The sequence below is a fragment of the Anomaloglossus baeobatrachus genome, chromosome 12 (genome assembly GCF_048569485.1).
Source record: "Anomaloglossus baeobatrachus isolate aAnoBae1 chromosome 12, aAnoBae1.hap1, whole genome shotgun sequence".
Classification (NCBI taxonomy): Eukaryota; Metazoa; Chordata; class Amphibia; order Anura; family Aromobatidae; genus Anomaloglossus; species Anomaloglossus baeobatrachus.
In genome coordinates this window covers 83,164,757-83,186,293 of record NC_134364.1, presented here as the reverse complement: position 1 = coordinate 83,186,293, position 21,537 = coordinate 83,164,757, and the positions used below count along the sequence as shown (strand labels likewise).

The 21,537-nt window shown below is 44.3% G+C and overlaps 1 protein-coding gene across 1 annotated transcript in view; it reads right to left on the bottom strand.

Moving 5' to 3' along the window:
• The window catches only part of ARHGAP5 (Rho GTPase activating protein 5), a 100,938-nt gene that overhangs the window by 46,652 nt on the left and 32,749 nt on the right, over nucleotides 1-21,537 (bottom strand). Inside the window, exon 2 of the mRNA XM_075330640.1 lies at nucleotides 9,200-13,080. Within this exon, the coding sequence (XP_075186755.1) occupies nucleotides 9,200-12,910 (3,711 nt within the window). The 5' untranslated portion in view covers nucleotides 12,911-13,080. The remainder of the gene's footprint in view (nucleotides 1-9,199; nucleotides 13,081-21,537) is intronic.

Below are 21,537 nucleotides of genomic sequence, written 5' to 3'. Positions count from 1 at the left end.
TGGCTCTTCTGAAAAGACGAAACATGCGTTGGGGCCACAAGAATTAAGTTTCGCCACTGGCCGCACCCCGTTGGGCTGCTATTGCCATGGCTGGGCATGTCTGGGCCTGTCCTGTGCCATCACTATGCTCATTATCCCACTCCATGAGTAACCTCACACACTCCAGTTAGTGGGAAGCTACAACTCCCAACATGCCATCCCACTGCCTATAGTAAACAGGAAATGATGCGAGTTGTAGTTCCATAACAGCTGAGTGCCAAAGGTTTCTCACCCTGCTCTCCAGGTTACTGCACTACTACTTCCTCACTGCCTGTACGGAGAAATAATATGGTATCGCACAATTCTGGTTTTGGTCATCTCATCCCACTTGTCCCTGCTTACGTCAAGCCAAATGTACAGGTATGGGTAGATTTCTGAAGCCGCTATTGTATTCTATATTGGGACAAGAATCTGCTCATGTGTTTAGAAGAATGATTTGGAAAATGAAGTTAGGGGTCCATGCTGGACACCTAGCGTCCGATCCTCGAACTGAAACGTGGACTTCACACAGAAGTCCATCGTCGAGTTTGTATGCTGTTTTTATGCTTAATAAAGTTTGTTGAAAGGCTGCAGCACAGCCAATCGTTAAGCTTTTCATCTGTGGGTACTTCCGCAGCCATCATAGCCATGCTGAGTATTGGCATGGCTGTGATTGGCCAGTCACATTATGTGTCATCGGGTCTATATAGGACCTAGAGACGCCATGCCCGGTACATACTGTCCTCTGGAAGTTGACAAAAGAAAAGTCACACCTCCCCCTATGCCTTTTAGGAGGCACTAAAGGGTGTTTTTAGCCCTATTTAACTAATAAGAAAAAAAATGGCCATTTTTGATAACCAGGTAACGTAAAGCAGACAGGTGGGGGCTGGTATCAGGCTGAGAAGGCCCATGGTTATTTGGCCCTTTCCAACTTAAAAATAGCAGCCCGCAACCACCCCAGAAGTGGCAAATCCATTAGATGCACCAATTCTGTCAGTTTGCCCAGCTCTTCCAGATTGTTCTGGTGCGGTAGCAATAAGGGAAATTTTTCTGGGGTTCAGGTCAGCTGTTAATTGACAGCTGACATCAAGCCCAGGGGTTAGTAATACAGTGGCGTCTATCAGACACCCCTATTACCAAACCCAGTAAATGAATAGTAAAAAAAAGAGAAAAAAAAAAAGTTTATTTGAATAAAGACTACCCCAAACTGCCTAGTTCATCAATGCATTTATAAAAAAAACAAAAAAAAGTTGAAGTTCTGACATAATTACATGGTGTAATGTCTCACAACGCCCATCGAATCCTATGGAGCCTTGTTCCTTGCGATCACACTCAAATTCCGTGACTGGGAGAGACCTATTGAGCCTCATTCTCAGAACGAGGCGCCATAGCATTTGATGGGCATCATGGGACACTACACCACTGGACTGTCAGAACTTTGAGGATTTTTAAGTCATTGGTGAAGGGTTAGTGTGAGGAGAATCTTTATTCAAATGAACTAATTTTTACTGTGTTTTTTTATTTTTTACTTTTCACTTACTGGGTTAGTGTCTTTATTAGTAACACCAGGGTTTGATGCTAGCTGGCAGTTTACAGCTGATGTCTACCCCCATAATATTATCAGATTGCCACCACACCAGGGCAATAGTGAGGAACCAGGCAAAGAGAAAGAATTGGCGCATTTAATGAATTCGCCACTTCCAGGGTAGCTGTGGGCTGCTATTTTTAGGCTGGGAAGGGCCAAATAACGATGGACCTTCCCAGCCTGATAATACCAGCACCCGACAGTCTGCTTTACGTTGGCTGGTTATCAAAAATGAGGGTATACCACAGGCTGTTTTTTTGTTTTTTTTTTACTTTATTTATTCCATAACCACATTTGTTTGCAGGGCAATGGTGCTGCTCTTATCTTCCTTTTGCAAGCCCCCCAGCCCTTACTATAACCATTTTACAGCATAAACATTCGGGTCCAAATTGATATATACAGGGTTCAGGGTCCAGTTCGGGTACCAAACCGAACTTAGCTAAAGTCCGGGTGAACCTGAACATCCACAGATCTGATTGTCCCTACTTAAACCCCCCCCCAGCAGCACAGATGAACAGCAGTACTAAGAGAAAAATAAAGAAGAAGAGAAAAATAATATTTCAGAATTACTATAAAACAGACTGTCCGGACTAAATAAGGCTAGGTTAGACTATTTTCGGAACTCACAAAGTTAATGGATGTGTATGCCCTGCCGTCTTTACATTTACGTATGTGCAAGACAGGCCTGTCTCATCATTACATAGATGGGTCCTGCGTCTATCGGACATGTATGGCACATTCTGTTCATCATTACATAGATGGGTCCTGCGTCTATCGGACATGTATGGCACATTCTGTAGACATGCCATTACAGGGAATCTATCAGCAGATTTTTGGTACCTCATCTGAAAGCATGATGTAGGAAAAGAGATCCTGAATCCAAAAATGTATCACTTAGATTACTGGCTGCAGTCTGTTCTGACACAATGTGCATTTTTAGCTTTAGCCATGTAGCTGAGCCCAGGGAGCTGTCCCCACTCACACCAGGCTGTCAAGAGAGAATGACACCTCAAAGTTAATGTACAATCAGATAAGGGGGGCATGCCAGACAACATGGAACAAGCCAGCTAGTCATAGCAATGATAAGGGTGCAGCTGCTAAAACAAAGCAAATAAACAAAACATCAGTATGCGACAACACAGGCATGCCTGAACTTTCTGTCTTAACCCGTACAGCACACTGGCTTCAGCTTACATAGCAAAAACCTGCTGACAGATGCCCTTTAATTTTCAGGATGGAAAAACCCAACTAAAGTATTTTTCCTACACCAGACATCCACAGGATTGGTGCAATATGTTTGATTATCGGAGTCCCACCGATCACCTGAACACGCATCCTAATCCCCATTCACTCTTCACTGCACACCCGCAGAGGACTGTGAATTAATCAATCGCAACTGCTCAACCATCATAACATTCAATGTGTATAGGGCTGATGTCTTTTGTAGAAAAACACATCATTTTTTTTTTAAATTGTTTTGCAAACAAAAGGGAAAAAAAAGGCATATAAAATAATTAGGGTAGGACACCAGATGCCTCCCAGACTATCTGCAAACAAAAACCTGCAAACAACGTCTACAAGGCAGAAATGTCAAAACAATCTGGAAGTTTTGAAGAAGCAGAGATATCAAAATCACGTATGTTGAATATCATAATATTTACTAGAAAACAGACTATATTATGCTATAGACAGATCTTTGTGAATTACCCCTAATTATAGCCTCTAATATATACCACATACACTGCCTCCCTGTCTATACAGACAATGCTAGAAGGTGATTTGTGTGACGAGGAGTAACACTGTTGTTGGCCATTAATCACTTGCTTCCTGCATTTTCACCAGCATTCCCTTTCCAGGCTCTCCCTCAACCTGCAAAGGACACGGAGGTTGAGCTTTGTGGATATGACTATAGTATGATGTGGATTTCTCCCATACACAGGACACAGGATTCCTGCTCTTCATTCCTTAGCACACAGAAAAAAGCAGCAGCATGGCAGGGATGTTACACAGTAGTACAGAGCATAGTAGATGTGAATCCAGCTTTAGAGGGAGGTAAAAGACTGGTTAGAAAGCTCAGCAGTGTCTTTGTGTCTCCCTCTGCACCTCAATGTAAGGAGTCCGGTTATTCTGATTACCTTCTGGGGGGTTTTCTGTCCTCTTCCAAGATGGCATCCCATGCTTCATTCCTCTCCATGTGTTTTTTGTCCTCCTGCCTTTATAAACCCCAGTCCAGCCTCCAGTCCTATGCTTGAGTATTCTGCCTGGTTTCCTACTCTAGTGGCATCTCAAGTTACTCCAGAAAATCCTGTGTGAAACTCCTGTTGCTGCTCTTCAGAGGTTCTGCCACCTTCTGCTGATGCCCCTGCTGTGGCTCTTGCCTGACCTGCCTTGCCTGACACGTATGCTGGCTTGCTTAATTAACTGCTCTGTTGCTTCCACCTTTGAATTGATGCTATAGCAGAGCAAGGGACTGTTCTGGACACTAGAAACTGCTCTGCATTTGTTTTCTGACCATTGTATAGTGCTCTGCATCTCGCTTCGGACTTTCAGAGAGCTCCTTATGGAGCTTCTAAAGGCCCCGTCACACAACGAGATTGCTAACGAGATCGTTGCTGAGTCAGTTTCTGTGACGTAGCAATGATCTCTGCAGCGATCTCGTTATGTGTGACACCTAAAAGCGATCAGGCCCCTGCTGTGAGATCTCAAGTCATTGCCGAATGGTCTGGAGCACTTTCTTCAAAGGCGATGTCCTGCTGGGCAGGACGCATCGCTGTGTTCGACGCCTACCAACGACCTCCTAACACGGTCCCAACGCCCACAAAGATTGTTATACAGGTCGCTGATCATTACTGCGTCGTTGGTAAGATCTGACTGTGTGACATCTCACCAGTGACCTCCCAGCGACTTACCAGAGATCCTTATCAGGTTGTATCATTGTCGGGATCGCTGGTAAGTCTGTGTGTGTGACTGGGCCTTAAGACTACATTGTTTAACCCCTAAAGCTGGGGTCACACTAAACGACAGCGACAACGACGTCGCTGTTACGTCACCATTTTCTGTGACGTAGCAGCGACCTTGTAAGTCGCTGTTATGATCGCTGCTTAGCTGTCAAACATAGCGACGCAGCAGCGATCATAACGACAGTGCTGCAACATGTGCAGAGAGCAGGGAGCCGCACACACTGAGCGCTGGCTCCTTGCTCTCCTAGCTACAGTACACATCGGGTTAATTACACGATGTGTCCTGCAGCTACATGTGCAGAGAGCAGGGAGCCACGCACACCGCTTAGCGTTGGCTCCCTACTCTCCTAGCTACAGTACACATCGGGTTAATTACACGATGTGTACTGCAGCTACGTGTGCAGAGAGCAGGAGCCGGCACTGACACCGTGAGAGCGGCGGAGGCTGGTAACGAAGGTAAATATCGGGTAACCACCTTGGTTACCCGATGTTTACCTTGGTTACAGCTTACCGCAGCTGCCAGATGCCAGCTCCTGCTCCCTGCTCGCTTCATTTCGTCGCTCTCTCGCTGTCATACACAGCGATGTGTGCGTCACAGCGGGAGAGCGACGACCAAAAAATGAAGCAGGACATTCAGCAACGAGCGGCGACCTCACAGCAGGGGCCAGCTCGTTGCTGGATCTCACACACAGCGACAGCGACGTCGCTGCAACGTCACAGAAAATGGTGACGTAGCAGCGACGTCGTTGTCGCTGTGTGTGACACCACCTTTAACCTGTGAGGTTTTCAATAGACTTCCTTAAAGGCTTCACTTGATATTATCACTGTGGTTTTATGGACTTGATTGTTTTCCTCTGCACTTAGCTTATCACCATGTGTTACAATACAGACGTTATCACCTATAAACCGGGTTCACTTGTGTCTTTGCTCCACGCAAATAGATTCCCGAGTTATCCATTATAATCAATAGACTCAATCCTTCTCTTACCATAGAAAATCTTAGTTTGTGCTGGCAGTCCAACTCCTCTTAAGTTTTTTTTTTTTTTCCAAAATGGATACAAATTTGGAAGACTGGGGGACTGGTAGAAGTGGATAATAAGTGGAGATAGAAGCGGATCTTTTCTGACAAACCGCTGTATATTACAAATTAGCATTAGCTGATATTTCTCTTAATTCATCCTGTCACTAGCCCCACTAATATATATAATTTTGCCATGAAATAATATAATTGTTTCTTTGTTTCTGAAAATTCACGATGTGCTTCTCTCTTCAGTTAAGTCATGAGATCTATTGGTGACCAACTGGGACTTACACATGGCTTTGTTCTCTGAAGGTGCTCACCATCCCAGTCTCCGGACCTGCCTGTATGATGAAATCGCATGGACTGTGGCACTCAAGCTCTTCACAGGAGGGAAGACAAACACTTATCGCAATTACTGATGATGACTAGTCATCACCTCTAACAGATGAAGGAGGTTTAGCCTCCTTGACTTTACATTTATAATCTCATATCTTATACAGGAGATAATAGAGAGAAGAATCGCACAGTTTTGCATAGCAGGCAGTTTGTACTTCTCCAGCTGCCTATGTGAATCTGTTTTGATACATTTTGGAACTGATCGAGAAATAAAATGCAAGATGTGAATCAAGATGTAGACTGGAGACAAGCAGAGGGGTGGCCGACGTACAAGGATGTATGTACATCATGCAAAAGAAGTGGGGGGTAGAGATGGGAAAAAAATATATATATTTTTTGATGGAGTTTTCAAAATTAAAGTTATATACATAATGCAGGGGTCAGATATAACACTTTAATGACACTTTGTAACATAGAAATTCTGGTGCTAGATACACTAGCAACCTAACAATAGATATGGAACATAATTACATTTACATCCAAACCAGTCATTGCCTGGAAGGCTGACATTTCTGTGTTCACACATTTAAGCCATTTTTATGTACAGCTAGTTACCTAGAAAATATTTCCATGGAGATAGATATACTGATAGTAATGTCAATCCAGAAATAAAACTTGCCATATATAGCACATCTAATACACTGGAGGCAAATTGCTGAACAAATCATCCATCGTTCTGTGTCACAACTCCTACAGGAAGACATGCGGCTGTGATCAGACAGTACGGAGGCAGCATCCACGCCTCGGAGACACCGATAGGGATACAAGCCAGGACCACCACCGAACACTAGTAGGATGTGTTATCTACCCGACGTGGTCCATGGCATATGACACCCTCGTACAGTACATATTAGCTGCTGGAATGAGCCACCACCAGGATCCGGATTAGCTTTATTCTTTTGGAGCTGAATTACAAAGTTACAAAATGTTCTGCTCAATATTGAGAAAAGTCTGTATTGTGGAGGATAACCTGCACACATTTACCAGCAAGATGACAGCTAATACCAAACACTTTGTCCCTTAGGCTTTGTGCACACACTGCAGATTTGGTGCAGAAATTTTCTCCACCAGATCTGCATGCTGTGCCAAAAAACCACGTCAAAACTAGATGCGGTTTTTTGGGCCATCAAGAAAGTCAATTAATTGAAATCAATGGGTGAAAAAAAACGCTGCTAAACCTGACCAATAATTGTTATGCTGCAGATTTTTTCTGCATCAGAAAATGCAAAAAGCTGTACAGTGTGCACAGCAAATCTAAAATCCCATAGACTTTACTGGCTGAAGGAGGCATGCAGATTAAAAAAAAACTTCGTCAAAAAACACAGCGTGTGCACAGGGCCTAAGAAATAATCAGCAAACGTCAAGAAATCAATATATCCACAAATGTTTCAAAACAGAATATTTCTATGTAAACAGGCTGTAATAACATGCCTACCGGAGCGTCTACACCAGAGCAAAGCAAGGCTATATTGTATGGGCATTACAAGACACACCAAGACTGCTAATCTGCACAATCCAAAGCACCAAAAGGTTTGGACTTGGTCTACAAACACTGTTGTAATCTATCATTTTTGGGAATTTTTATTACTACATGGTTTAGCTGCCAATTATAAAACAACATGCTGCAAAACATTGGCGTAAGAGTCATTCCTACCGCCCTTCTCTGGATGAAGAGTAGACTAAAATTCCTATATTGTCTACATTGCCCAGCTAAACACATTACACATATGTATTTGTGTCTGTAATATTAAAGAGTAACTAAACTTCCATTTTTTTTTATTTTTTTTTACACATCTTTGCTCTTAACCAGATCTGTAAAGGTCCACGTTCTGAGACGTCCAACTGCTCAAACCCGTTTTTCCACCAGAGAGGTGTGCAGCACCTTACAGAGCGCAGACACAGAGCGGGGTATGAGCTTAGTACAAGGCATGGCCTTTATGGCCTTCACCTTCTATGTAATCCATACCCCGGCCAGACTGTGCGCTCCTGTCTCCTTGGCTGTGTACCTCTCGGACAGATTTTTGAGCGATCAGTAGGGATCTCTGGACTTGAACCTACTCAGATCTCCTTAAGGGCAAATAACTCAAAACAATTAAAAAGGTTTAGCTACATTTAAAGGAGTTAATAACTATACATCTACATTTTGTTTTTAGACTTCTCATCTTAGTCCCTTCTCCTTAGAATATAAACGAACAGCGTCGCTAACATGCTGAAAGTTAGTGATCTCACCTTACTCTTCTGACCAACGGTGACTTATCCTACCCATTCATTTAGGATAGTTTGCCACTACTGTATATACTTGTGTATAGCCCAACGTTTTCATTTTTTATGCCGAAAAAGCCCCCCCCAAGGCTTATGCTTGAGTCAGGGTCCCACTTCCAGATTATGACGCACTTTGTTTTTGGGGGGGGGGGGGGTGTGCATTTTATAATCCCGAGGAAGCTTACCGGGTTGGGGCAGTGCAGAGTTACAGGACGGAGGGTCGGCGATACTGTGGCTCGGGGATGTCGTGGCTCAGGAAGGTAAGCAATACTGGGGGCTCAGAGGTGTCACAGCGGTCGGCATTGAGCCTGTAGGCTCAATGGCACCCGCCGTGACACCCCTGATCCGGCAGTATCGCCGACCCTCCTGAGACACCCCCCCCACCCCCCACCCCAAGCCCGAAGTATTGCCAAACTGCCGTCCTGTGACCCTCCTGAGCCACGGACACCATGGTCATCCAAGCCTACAGCACCGCTGACCCAGCCTCCTGAGCCGTTCTACCGCCACGCCGCCCTGGTGAGCTAATATAAGACACACAAGGATTATAAGACGGACCCCCATTTTAACATTAAAAATTATTTTTTTTAAATTTTCCTTCTCTAAATTTGGGGTGCGTCTTATAATGCTAGGCTTCCACTCAAGTCAATAAGTTTTCCCAGGTTTTTGTGGTAAAATTAGGTGCCTCGGCTTACATTCGGGTCAGCTTATACTCAAGTATATACGGTAATATTCATTGGGACACAAGATTGGTAAGAAACAAATCATTCAATATTCTATAGAGATAATTACAACAGTGATTTTTATCCAAGTGTGAACAGGTGCCAGATACTCTAGAAAAGAAGAAATAAACTAGTGTTTTGCAGCAGAACACAGGAATACTTTGGTTACTATTAAACATATTTGACTATACAGACGCCCATCCAAGTCACACCAACTAAAGACAGTCAACAAACCTACCTTCTTTTCTTCCTTTACTTTTTGTGGCTTCTTCTTGGTCTTCCTTTCCTCCTGTTCCTGGTCTGAGGTGATAGCTGGGTTATCTATGCCACCCTTCCAAGTGTCGACTGGAGAAAGCAGCGGGTCTTCTTCACTTGGCCTGTGTTTTGGTTTCCGTTTTCGATCCTTTCCAGTGATGGTAAGAGCCTCTTCATCACTGGCATCAGAATGGGTTCGCCTATACGTGTAAGATTTTGGCTTGCTGAATAGCGTTTTTGATTTGTACTTGTACTTTGATGGCCTCCTCTCTCCCTGTCTTGAATTTCTATCAGCGATGCCATTCTCTTCATCTCCTTGTGCATTAGGAAAAAGGTGATGCAACTTATGAATGTGGTTCTGACCATCATCTGGATCTGCATACAGGTCGTTAATGAAATCTTTGGACCTTAGTATTGTGTCAACTGGCTCTGCGTAGTTATCAGATGAATCGGCATCTTCAGGGTGTACCAATGGGTAACGAGGAGATTGCTTCCTTGGGTTTTTGCTAATGCCGGCTTCAATTGCTCTAACGAGATTTGGGTCTAGCCTATTCACCTTAGACTTGGGTCCACCTGGTTTAGGTCTTATTGGTGGAGGCACTTTATGGTTGCGCTCATGATCGTGGCAATTTAATGGAGTACTGTGTGTAGGGTATTCGTTCCCTTCATTGTCCAAATTACACTTTGGCAACAGTTGCACGTCATCCCCAATGGGGCTATAAGGAGGTGGTGCTTCTGTATCATCCTCTGAATCAGGGTAGCAGCTGTAGGCTGGCGAGTTTCCACGTGGTGAATACGGGAAAACATCTTCACATTGTTGACTTGCTTCTCTACGACTCTCTGCCAAATATGAATTCTCAATAGACGTTTTCTTTTCCAGAACATCACTAAAAAAAGGTGTGAAGACCTCGGTCTGTCGGTGGTATTGAGACAAAGAGTATAAAGCTGTGAATTTTGCTGAAATTTCTGTAGCAATGTGCTCTCCTTCAGTCATTAGCTCTTTGATGGCTTCATTCTCAAAGAAGTCGGCTTGGCTGTCCGTAACCGCCACTAGTTGGACAGGAATAGTGTCCTGAATTTCAGACAGAAAAGCACGCAGCATTCCCATAGATGCTTTTCGCTTGGCTGAATAAATAAGAATGTACCCATGAACCAGTTCATCTTTTCTAACTCCAATTGAGGAGTGGTAGGACAAAATGGTTATCTGAATCCTTCTCCGTTTCTCGCCAATTATCTTATCCAACATTAAAGAGTTATTTTGGCCTGGCTGAGCAGCACTACAAGTGCGGGACTCCAAAAAGGGGGAAAGAATAAGATCAACACTAAAAGGATCCCCACACATGGCACACATTACAATTCTTAAATCTGCTTCTGAGAGGTCTTTAATGGCAGGAACAGGACTGGCAATATCAGAGTTGTGCTTGACCGATTCTAGCACTCCTCTAAGAGCTTGCTTGATTTGGGTCTCATTAAATTTACGAGGATACGTGCCAGCTGGCACATCCACAAAAGGACACTGGAGCTTATTTGCCAATTGTTGCCCTTGGTGCCTTAAAATGGGCATGTTTTTACTGACACTCTCTCTCTGGTTAGCCAAAATTAATGTAAATGGAAGGTTTGCAATATCCTTATCTCTTCTTGCCTGAGCTTCGCATCTAATTTTCCCAATACAGTCACCTATAAAATTAAGTGACTCGATTGAGCTAAACACACAAAAACAGCCATGTGGTTTAAACCCAGGAGACCAGAACTGGCTAAAAAGATATGGGGAATTGGCATCCACTGATCTTAGATCTAACTCGTAGATTTTTCCATCCAAGGCAAACTCATCATCTGTTGACTGGGTCCTAATCTCATTGGCCATCTCTTGAGGAAGGTTGTCCTTTCCAAGAATGAGAAGGTTGACCTTGTCGAGACTGGTTCCTTCTTGATACAAGTTCAATCGGCTAAGGTTCGATTGTAAGAGACTGTTGGCAAGTACTTGCTCCACTTTTATGTCCATACAACTTTGTACACTGAGACAGGTTTCCTTAGTTGGATGATAAACAAACCCTATGTGCTTCAGAAGAAGAGATTCTCTGTCAGTCGCAAGCTTCTGTAAAGCTTTGTATCTCGGTTCTTCTCCAAGAACGGCATTTATTTCAGTCATTTTATCAGTGCTTGGGGTAGCATTAAGATCTAGGTCATAGAATAACTCAGAGTGCTCAAAAAGCATCTCTTGAAATTCTTCTTTGGCTTTTTCAATGATCTCTTGCTGGTGTTTACGATAGACCTCGAATCGATCGGTCTCGTTGATATATTTATAGGCCTCATCCTCCAGAACAAAACACATCACTTCTTCCCAAGATTGACCGGGTGAAATGAATGGTATTTTTTCAAGAGTTTTTTTGAACTTGGCTTTCATTTCCAGTCTCCTCTTCTCAGAAACCAAGTGTTGAACATGGCTTTGATAGACTCTTTCAGAGTCTAATGTGCAGAGAAGATCAAAAGGAACCCGTCGGTCATTTACTTTGTCAATATGGTCTGACTGATCCCATGGCGTTTTATCTAGCATTACAAACCATAGGCTGAATTCGGGCTTATTCTCTAGCACCTGAAGAGCATCTGTCCAACTTAGGTTTTCTACCTCTTCAAGCTTTGGCAGTAATGTATTGAGCGCTCTTGGTAGTGTTTTCAGGTATTCTTCCTTTCTTTTTCGAATGTGCTCCTGTTTGAGCTGATCTATGTGTTTGGAGAATGTATTTTTAGCCTTCAGTGTTCCCTCTAAATTTATGTAATTTTCATAATCTGAGTGATTTTTTAATTTATTACTGACAGTTTTCCAAGTCGCATGGTAATCGCGCACAGTTTGTACAATAAGTTTTTCGAACTTATCAGTAGCGGATGCAACAATTTGTCTATGTGTTTTGAACGCCTCAAGGTAAGGAATAATCTTGGGTTTTCCTCGTGTTTTGTCCAACATTTGCACTAGGGCTGTGAAACATGTATCGACGTTTATATTGTTTCGGGCTGAGGTTTCTACAACAAGTAAATTTTTCTTATTCGAGGCAAATCCTTGGACTTCTCTTAAATAGTGGTCAACACACTCATCACACTTTGTGGCCGCAATGATGATGGGCTTCTTTGCTTTTACTACTTGCGCATAGAGGTTATTAACAAATTTTAACTGATCATCGAACTTTCGATTGCATCCTTGGCTAACGTCAATGCATAGAACAAAACCATCTATAGTCAGCTTGCCTTCGGGCATTTGCTTTTGCTCAAAGTCCTGCTCCAGGCCAAGCTGGTCTGTGCAAATGTACATTAATTTCTCAGCTGATTGCATCTTTGAAGCTGCCGCTCTCTTTATGTAGGGCTGAAGGTTTGTACTGCGATGTGGAAGGAAAGTCTGATCATCTATGAACTCCGTCTGTTCAATAAGGTGATGCTTGCAATCAATCCCATCCTCTCCGACCTGCGTTACGTCACCCCAGTACAGAAAGTGGTCATTGTTGACAACACGGCCACCAAAGTCAATTGTGCTAAGGACAGAGGTGTGTTCATGGTAATATTCGTCAGCTTTCGGGCGGACATATCGGTTACATAAACACGATTTTCCAACACCGCAGTTGCCTTTATCCTTTTCGGTTCCGGACAATCCTACCACACTGATGGTATACGAGGGGGGGCGCGGCTCCTTATTCTTGGCCATCATCACTCCCCTCTCATCCTTTTCAGCACATCCAGATAGCAGGGCATACTTTTCATTCTTAATTCCCACGAGAGGTCTTTAGAGTGTCTCAAAAACACGGGCAAGGTGCTCAACTCTTCCTTGTGTTCTTCATCAACACGATATATTCTCAAACCCGATGGCGCATGGTGTTTCTGTAGAAGCAAAGTAGAGATATATTAGAAGGGTGGTCTACTTGTATGTTACACGCATATATAAATGATATATACATAAATATGCACAAATATATACATAAACTACTTTCAAAAGTGAAAAAAATAACTGTCTTAAAAGGGTGTCCTTGAAATAACTTTTTGAATATTAAGAAAGTGTATGCAAGACTAAACAATTTTGTAATTGACACCATCGAAATTGCTTAACGGTGCGGAGTCTGAATCCATCACATAAACCCGCCGGCTCACTCTCATTCCTGCCGCAGGCCGCGTGCCATTCATGTACCTGTGATTTGTTTGCTTGGTCATGGCCACAATGAACGTGTTTGGCTCTGTATTACGACAGCACATGCGTGAAGTCATACTGCACTTGTGCTGTTGTGAAAAGTGGCCAAAGGCAAACAATGAAAAGGATGGAAACAATGACGGCACTCTCACTGTGGGAGTAATTAAGCAGGCAGTGATCGTGTGGGCAACGTACAGCACGTCATCAGAGATAGGAACGGAAACTAGCTGGTGGTGTCAGATGACGGGGATCTGAACCTACACAATATTAAGGCTATGTGCGCACTAGAGATGTGAAGTTTCTCGAGAAAATCTTCGAGAAACTTCTGGGAGTGAAGATTTGCTGACCTCCGGAAAAAATCCGCGGCAAAACCGCATGCGGATTTGCCGCGGATTAGCCGCGGATTTGCCGCGATTTTCCCGCGGGTGGTTCCCTGCGGATTTTTGCAGTCTGTACTGCAGAAATCCGCGGGATACCTGCGGATTTAATGGACATGTTCATTTTCTCAAGAAACTTTCTCGAGAAACTTTTCTCAAGAAAGTTTCTTGAGAAAAATCCGCACAGCTTTTTTTTTTTCTCATAGAATTTCATGGGAAATGTCTGCACAAAGATTGCAGACATTTCTCAAGAAATTTCCGCGGGTAAATCCGCGGGTATTTTGCTCTAGTGCGCACATAGCCTAAGCCATTTTCATACAGTGCATAAAAACTTTATCATCTTTAGTTTTAGCAAAGATAAGATATTTATATTTAAAGGGAACCTGTCACCAAATGTGGGGACTATAAGCTGTGGCCACCATTAGATATATATATTATATATATATATTATATATATATATATATATATATATATATAATATACAGCATTCCAGAATACTGTATATAAGAGCCCAGGCCACTATTTAGAACGTAAAAAACAGAGTAGGCACCAGACCAGAGAGAGGAGGCGCCAGACTGGAGACTAGGGATACCCATCGGACCGCACCGCCACTTAGGTGAGTATTATAAAAGTGTTTTTACGTTCTACACAGCGGCCTGGGCTCTTATATCCAGTATTCTGGAAGGCTGTATACAAGAGCTCACTGGTGGTGGCCACAGCCTATAGTCACCAAATCTGGTGACAGGTTCCCTTTAACATTCTCATGTTTATAGGAAGCCTCTAATGCAGAGGTCCCCAATCTTTCTGCCCTTGAGAGCCACCTTCAGCTCAGAGAGGGCTGAGCCACATCCAGTTCCTGCCCCATCACAGTAATGACGCCCAAAACTCTGATTAATGGTATGACAGCAAGGACTTCTCTACAGAAATCACATCAAGGCTGTATACCAAGATCAAGGGGTTCATATCTTACCCCCTTCAGTACTGTTCTTCTGTGCAGGGCTACACACAAGAGTCCTCATCTGGAGACCCGCTCTTCATAGCTAATGGCTAGACTTGGTGATAATCCACCAAGCTGGCAGGCAGCCGCGAGCCGCGCACTCGCAGGCAGCCGCGAGCCGCGCACTCACAGGCCCGCGAGCCACAGATGGCTCCTGAGGTACATGTTGGCCACCTCTGCTCTAGTGTAATGGTCCATTTACACTGAAAGATTATCGAAAGAGAGAGATCTCAAAGATTGCTTGGCCAGTCTAATGTAGGATGCCGGTCACCTAAAGAACAAACAGAACGCTTCTTTGTTGGGTGGAAATGATCTTTCGTTTTACCAAACAGTCATTGAGCAGCATGTCGTCCTGTGTAAACAAGACTCAGGCTGTTATCAATCCCATATGCCCAAGTGCACAAAATGATCCATTACAGACCCATTAGAAGTGAGGTCTGTTTCTGTAAACGGGGACGACCACCACCGACCAGCAATTAACCAGCTTATTGGTGGACACTTCCTCCAGTCCTTACGTGTATACGCAACTTAAAGAGAAACGGTCACCTGCTCAAAAAAGTGACCAGTTTTTGTTCTTATTTTGCTACCGTCTTAGTATTTTGGGATGTTTTTATCCCACATCTCTCCTATTTCGTGCTGGTCTTTATGGTCCTCAACAGGGGTGGGGCTCACAGAACTGTCGTGGGGCACGTGTTTAGGCTGCTGTGCATCATTACCCTGAGGGTCAGCCCTCCTACCCCTTGTTAATGTCGTAAAATTAAACTCAGGGGAGCAGGGGACAAGCTCTTCTTTTAGGCTGAAACTCCTTTAAACAGGAACATATTTTAATTTAACCTACTGCTTATATAGCGCCATCATCGTTGTCCCCATTCGGGGTCACAATCTAAACTCCCGATCAGTCTTTGGAGTATGGGGGTTAATTGGAGGAAACCCACGCAAGCTCCTTGCCGATGATTGTCCCTGGTGGGATTTGAACCCAGGACCCCAGCGCCGCAATGCTAACCACTGAGCTACCATGCTGCACAAACTGATCTACATTCATTTTTACAAGCAGCTCAATGCTTCTCACCATGTAGAATATAATAATATTTTAGGCGCAACAAGAGGTGTCCCCAAAAAATACTTCATGGGAAAACAAGAAGATTGAGGTGAGCCCCTGACATTATGTGACACATACTTATAAAAGCCACCTGGGGAAAATAGTGCCCCAATGCCATTTAGTATTGCGGTCATATCTAGTTAATACTGGTAATCATAGTCGTCAGAACAGATAACTGACAGCTGTCAGCACTGTAGGGTGTACTGACTAATGGCAGCTATAACATATAAGGCATGTTCTGTAGTTCTTAGGGGTAATCCAGAATATATCTATTGAACAGCGAGGGATTACAAAAATAAATGAAATAATCTGGAGTGGTCCAGACAACGAACGCCATGCGTTACTAATCAGGCTAAGATTCTAATGAGTAAATTAATTAACCTCCTTAATCCTCACAAATACGATTATGAGGCCAAAAATAGAAAATCACCTGTTGCTTCATTTTTGTGTGTTTTCACACTGTCTATAGTCATCCATTAAATAATGTGGGGCCCGTGGACCTGGTAACAATCACAGCCGATGCAGGAGCATCTGAAATTCAGATGAACGTTTTGCCGCCGCTGCGCAGAGTCAAGCGCTCTCTGCACAACTATTCCAATGGCAGACGCCGGCCAATCAGAGGCAAACATCTGACACGCATGACGTCAGATGCTTGCCTCCGATTGGCCGGCGGCTGCCATTGGAATAGTGCTGATTTTCTTCTGTCCTGAAGAGAGACTGATGTTCTCCGAAACACAGACCTGAATAAAAAGAAATTTGATGCAATTGACATTTTTGTCACATTGGCGACAGAGCGGTATAACCCTGTTCTCCTCTCCAGTACTGAATCTAGGCGAAAAATACCGTAATTTTTGGACTATGACATGCACCCTGGTTTTTGAGGAGGAAAATACAATTTTAAGCAAAAAGTGTGGACATGACACACTGTTATGGGGCGAGAATCTGCTGCTGACACTGTCATGGAGGTAATGTCCCCAAATTCTCTAACTAAGGTACCCCATCCTGGTAATGACCCTCCTTGCCTTGTATATGATCCCCATCCTTGTATATATGTCCCTCATCCTGATAAATACCCCGATCCTGCTATATGGCCTGTATCCTGTGGCATACAAAATAAATAAATAAATAAATGTTTATACTCTCCTTTCCTCACACTCCTGCAGCATCGCTCCTCCTCCTGTCTTTGTCAGCAGCAGCGCCGCTGACCTGTGTGGAGCCGTTCCCCTGCGATGTCCTCCTGTCTGCCGGCGCGCGGATGTGTGTGGAGAGTGGTGCGCACAGGGATGACGTCCACTCTCCACACAGATCAGCGGGCTGGCAGACAGGAGGACATCGCGGAGCTGCAGGGAACATTGACCGGTGAGTATACCGTACTTATTCACTGCCCCCCACGCGGATGATGATGCGCGGGGGGCAGTGAATATAATCACAGATGATCAGTCCAGGCTGTAGTTGCCAGGGGTGATCACGCGGGCCAGATGTTAATTATGCGTGCATCCCCCGCCCATCATCTTGCCCACCTGTCAGCGCCGGCTTCAGCGTTGAGAGATGATGGGCGGGAGGATGCACGCATATAAGATGAGCGGGCGCACGTGGTCACGGCAGGCGCTGCTACAGCCTGTTCATGCCGCCGATGACCCGCTCCACCGCAGCACCCTCATTCCCCGCAGCCATGCCCTATATTCAGACTATAAGACGCACCCCCCACTTTCCCCCAACCTTTGGGGGGGTGGGGGGAGCGTCTTATAGTCCGAAAAATACAGTAGGTCAGTTCATATGCGATCCGTTGCGCACACGGACAAGATAGTTTTGCTCCATGTTTTGGAGAAGTATAGACTTACATCTGAGGCAAGAACAAAGGGGTTTTCAGACTTATTCCAAACATTGAATGCAAAAAGGAGACCGAGACAAGCCACTAAAAAGAACTTCCAGATGGTCAAAGGATCGGAAAATGAAGAGTAAAAATACACTCACTCCACGATTGGGCCAAGATTACGCTCCCACAATGAGTATTTTGTGAGTTTGAGTATTTTTAATCACATTTTTTATGCTGCAGTTTATCTTTCTTGTATGTAATGTGTGAAATAAAGCAAATTTATTTTGGTACTTCCTGGTATTTGGTTTTCTAAAACATTATTTGTAGTTGTGTGTGGATTACGTGCCTTTGTGTTCTACTGCAGCATAAACACACTTAAAACACACGTTTTGCCTCCTGATTTTCCGCATCTAATGCAAGTCTATGGGGAAAATCTGCACAAATAACTCAGTGTAGAAACAGGAGAAATTGACAAGTTGTGGATTGGAAACACGCAGTGCAGGTGAGGATATGCTGAGTAAACACTAAGCACAATGGGCAGGAGATTGCTATACAGCCCGGACACTTTGTTGGAACTGTAAGATGCTACATTTTTCTACAGCAAAAATATGCAAAACTCATTGTGAGACTTAACCTAAAAGTCGGAAATTCATTTAAAAGGGAATCAGCAGGTTTTTGCATGCTGCAAGGGTTAACACATAGAATCCAGGGATGCCTATGTTGTCAAGATCCAATCTGTTGTTTATTATCATTACGCAGACTACAATGTCACTTGCACAGCAGTCCGGCACAGCCCTTCCTCTGAATGACACCTCACAGTCAATGTACAATCTCTATACAGAGACTGGTTTGGCGGGACAGCGCTCTCACCTCTGCTACATGAGTGAATCTACAAATTCAGATGGTGTCAGAACGGCTGCACCCAGTGTTCTAAGTGATACATCGTTGGATTCAGGATCTTTTTGCCTACATTACGCTGTTCTCAGATGAGGTAGCAAAAATCAACTGACAGATTCCCTTTAAGAGGTGGGTGGAGTTTATGTAGGATTAGGAGTTTTGATTATTTTTGGGTTGCATGTCCAGGAGTTGTGTGAACATGCTCTTAGACATACTGCTTTATAAATAGGCCAGACCATTTGTTATGCACGGACTAGGGGACGTCCAACATGAGGCCATGTACACAACAAATCAGGGGTAACTCTACAACAAACAAGGGGTACACCGGGGACAGTTAAACAATGGTGGACCCTAGCACTAGTGAAAGAGGGAAGATTGGCACCACCTCACCTAGCCAGTGAGGTTCCTCACCTGTCGCCGAGCAGGAACCTGAAGCCCTGAGATGACCCTACAATAGTCCCTGCCTAGGGAGTGGGCAGATGTCCGACGCTTGCCCCACCGCTGCACTGAAACAACACACTGGAGAAGGAAGACAGGAGGAAAACAACAACAACGGACTGCTGCAGTCAGACCACGGCCGAAGCCACACCAGCAACTCAGCCACAGGTTTCAGTAGCTCCTTCCAGCTCCAAGACTAGCAACCAAAAGAATCAAGAATAACTGGCACCCTCTGCTGGTAGCAAAGGGTATACAAAGGGACTGGATGTGATCCAAACCAGAAACACCTGAGCTGGTACTAGGCCTGCTTGCTGGCAAGGAATACTGCCATTAACCATACAACTGCCAAAAGAAAAGAAAACCTGTTTAAATAGAAGAGGGGAAAGTGAGACTCAGACCCAAAAAACTGTCACCACATAATTATAGAAAGAAACAACCGTGACACTATTCCAATAATGACTTCAGAAGACTGAATGGTAAAGTGCTGCAGAACATGTTGGTGCTGTATAGCGATTGGGACACAAGCCGTTTGCACACCAGCTGCTGGCGCCAAGCATTTAACCCCTTCACTCCCACTGTAATACTTCTGATGAGGCCTAAGGCTATGTGCGCACGTTGCGTACTAGCCCTGCAGATATTTCTGCAGCGATCTGAAGAGCACATGTGCGCTTTAGATCACTGCAGAAATGTCCGTAGTGAGCGCCGATTCCATGCGCTCTGCCTGCAGCTCCTGCCATAGACAGAGCAGGAGCTGCCGGCAAAGCGCAGGAAAGAAGTGACATGTCACTTCTTTTTGCGCAGCGCTTCGGCAGTAGCCGAAGCGCTGCGCTCTTAGACGCCACGTGCGCACGGCCCCTGCACAATCTCCGTAGACTGTGCAGGGGACGCAGGACGCATGCAGTTACGCTGCGCTACAAAGCGCAGCGTAACTGCATGTTTTTACGCAACGTGCGCACATAGCCTAAGGCATCATTGCTGGATTTCTTCAGGCGAGCCTGCTAGGTGCCTGTAAGGCTTCTTATTTGTCTTATTGGGCTGGAACAATGCACTTGATACCGCTGGTCTTAGCAAGCTAGAAAAAAAAACTGCAGAGCGGCCACAAAAGGAGCCATTCTTTCTCCTTGGCAGTTCACACAGACTACTCAAATGACCTTACAGGCTGCAATTCCCCAGCTTTGTGCTGCTATAATCAGTGCAATGTGATGTCATTCACTGACCACAATGTCAGGAAAATAAGCACCTGCATGTGCCGCATTGCCAATGTTACCCATCACGCCAGCTTTACTCGCACCTGACACAACCACCCAGTATATACATAAAGGCGACACAGCCTGTATCCTGGCCATATAGCGCCAATGCTTTTATACACCCCAGTAACAGCACGTGATGGAGAGCGCCACAATTCTTCTATTATTGGATTTATACTCTCTATAGGTGACATATAAAGCCGCCCTATGTCAGAATATAGTGGAGTACATGGGGGTCTTACTGTAATCTTTACGTGACAAAAGATGGCCATACAAATAGTTGATGTACTCCTGAAGAAGGCATGTGACATCCTGAACCCTCGTTCCTCCCAGTCATGGACACACAATATTAATGTGTATTGGCAGCTAGGGAATGTGGGCTCCTATGGAGACTTTTTTTTCTTAATTGCAAGGATTTTTGGTGAGAAATTATTTGTGCAATAGGTTTTTGCTAAAACATTTTGGACAGTTTGCCTTCTACAACCTCCATGTACCACAGTACATAGAAGGCCAGATTCTCCCCTGAACAGCCACTGTTCAACATGGCATCTGTGTGCCATCATTATATGGAGCAGGCTCAGAAGCTGAGCCCGATCCATGCCAGCTGTGTAATACAGCCTGCACCCAAGGGTTACTGACTCTTAAAAACGTAGTCTCCTTGATAGCCTCATGTAAAATAACAATCCGATAGTACTTGCCTCCCAAATCCAGTACTGGCTCTTGGTCATTTGCCCCCATTTCTGCAGCGGTGACATCATATTGGCAGCACACAACACCGCTGCAGCCAACCACTGAGCTCAGTAGCTCCTGCAGTTTACATCAGTAGAGACAATGAGCTCAGTTGGTCTGTAGAGATGTAATAGAAAAACAGTAACAACTATGTATAAATCGATTAAGAGAAATATTGAGCAATGCTCCATCATATGCAATGTTACAGAGGTAACACCAGGGGGCTATTGGTGGTGTATAAAGTCAGTGGCATAATATGGGCTGGATACAGGACCATTATCTTTAGGAACAAAGCAGAAGACGGAGTAAGGCTATGTGCACAGTGCGTTTTTCGCGTTTTCGGGTGCATTTTTGCTCAGAAAACTGCATGACTTTGCTGGGGAAGCAAAGTCTATGAGTTTTCATTTTTGCTGTCTGTACACAGCGGTTTTTTTAGCTGCGTTTTTGTGTCAATTAATTTTGCGTTTTTCACTGCGTTTTCCACCCATTGAGTTCAGTGAGATGTTCAAAAACGCAATGAAAAACGCAAATTTCAAATATAGCTGCGTTTTA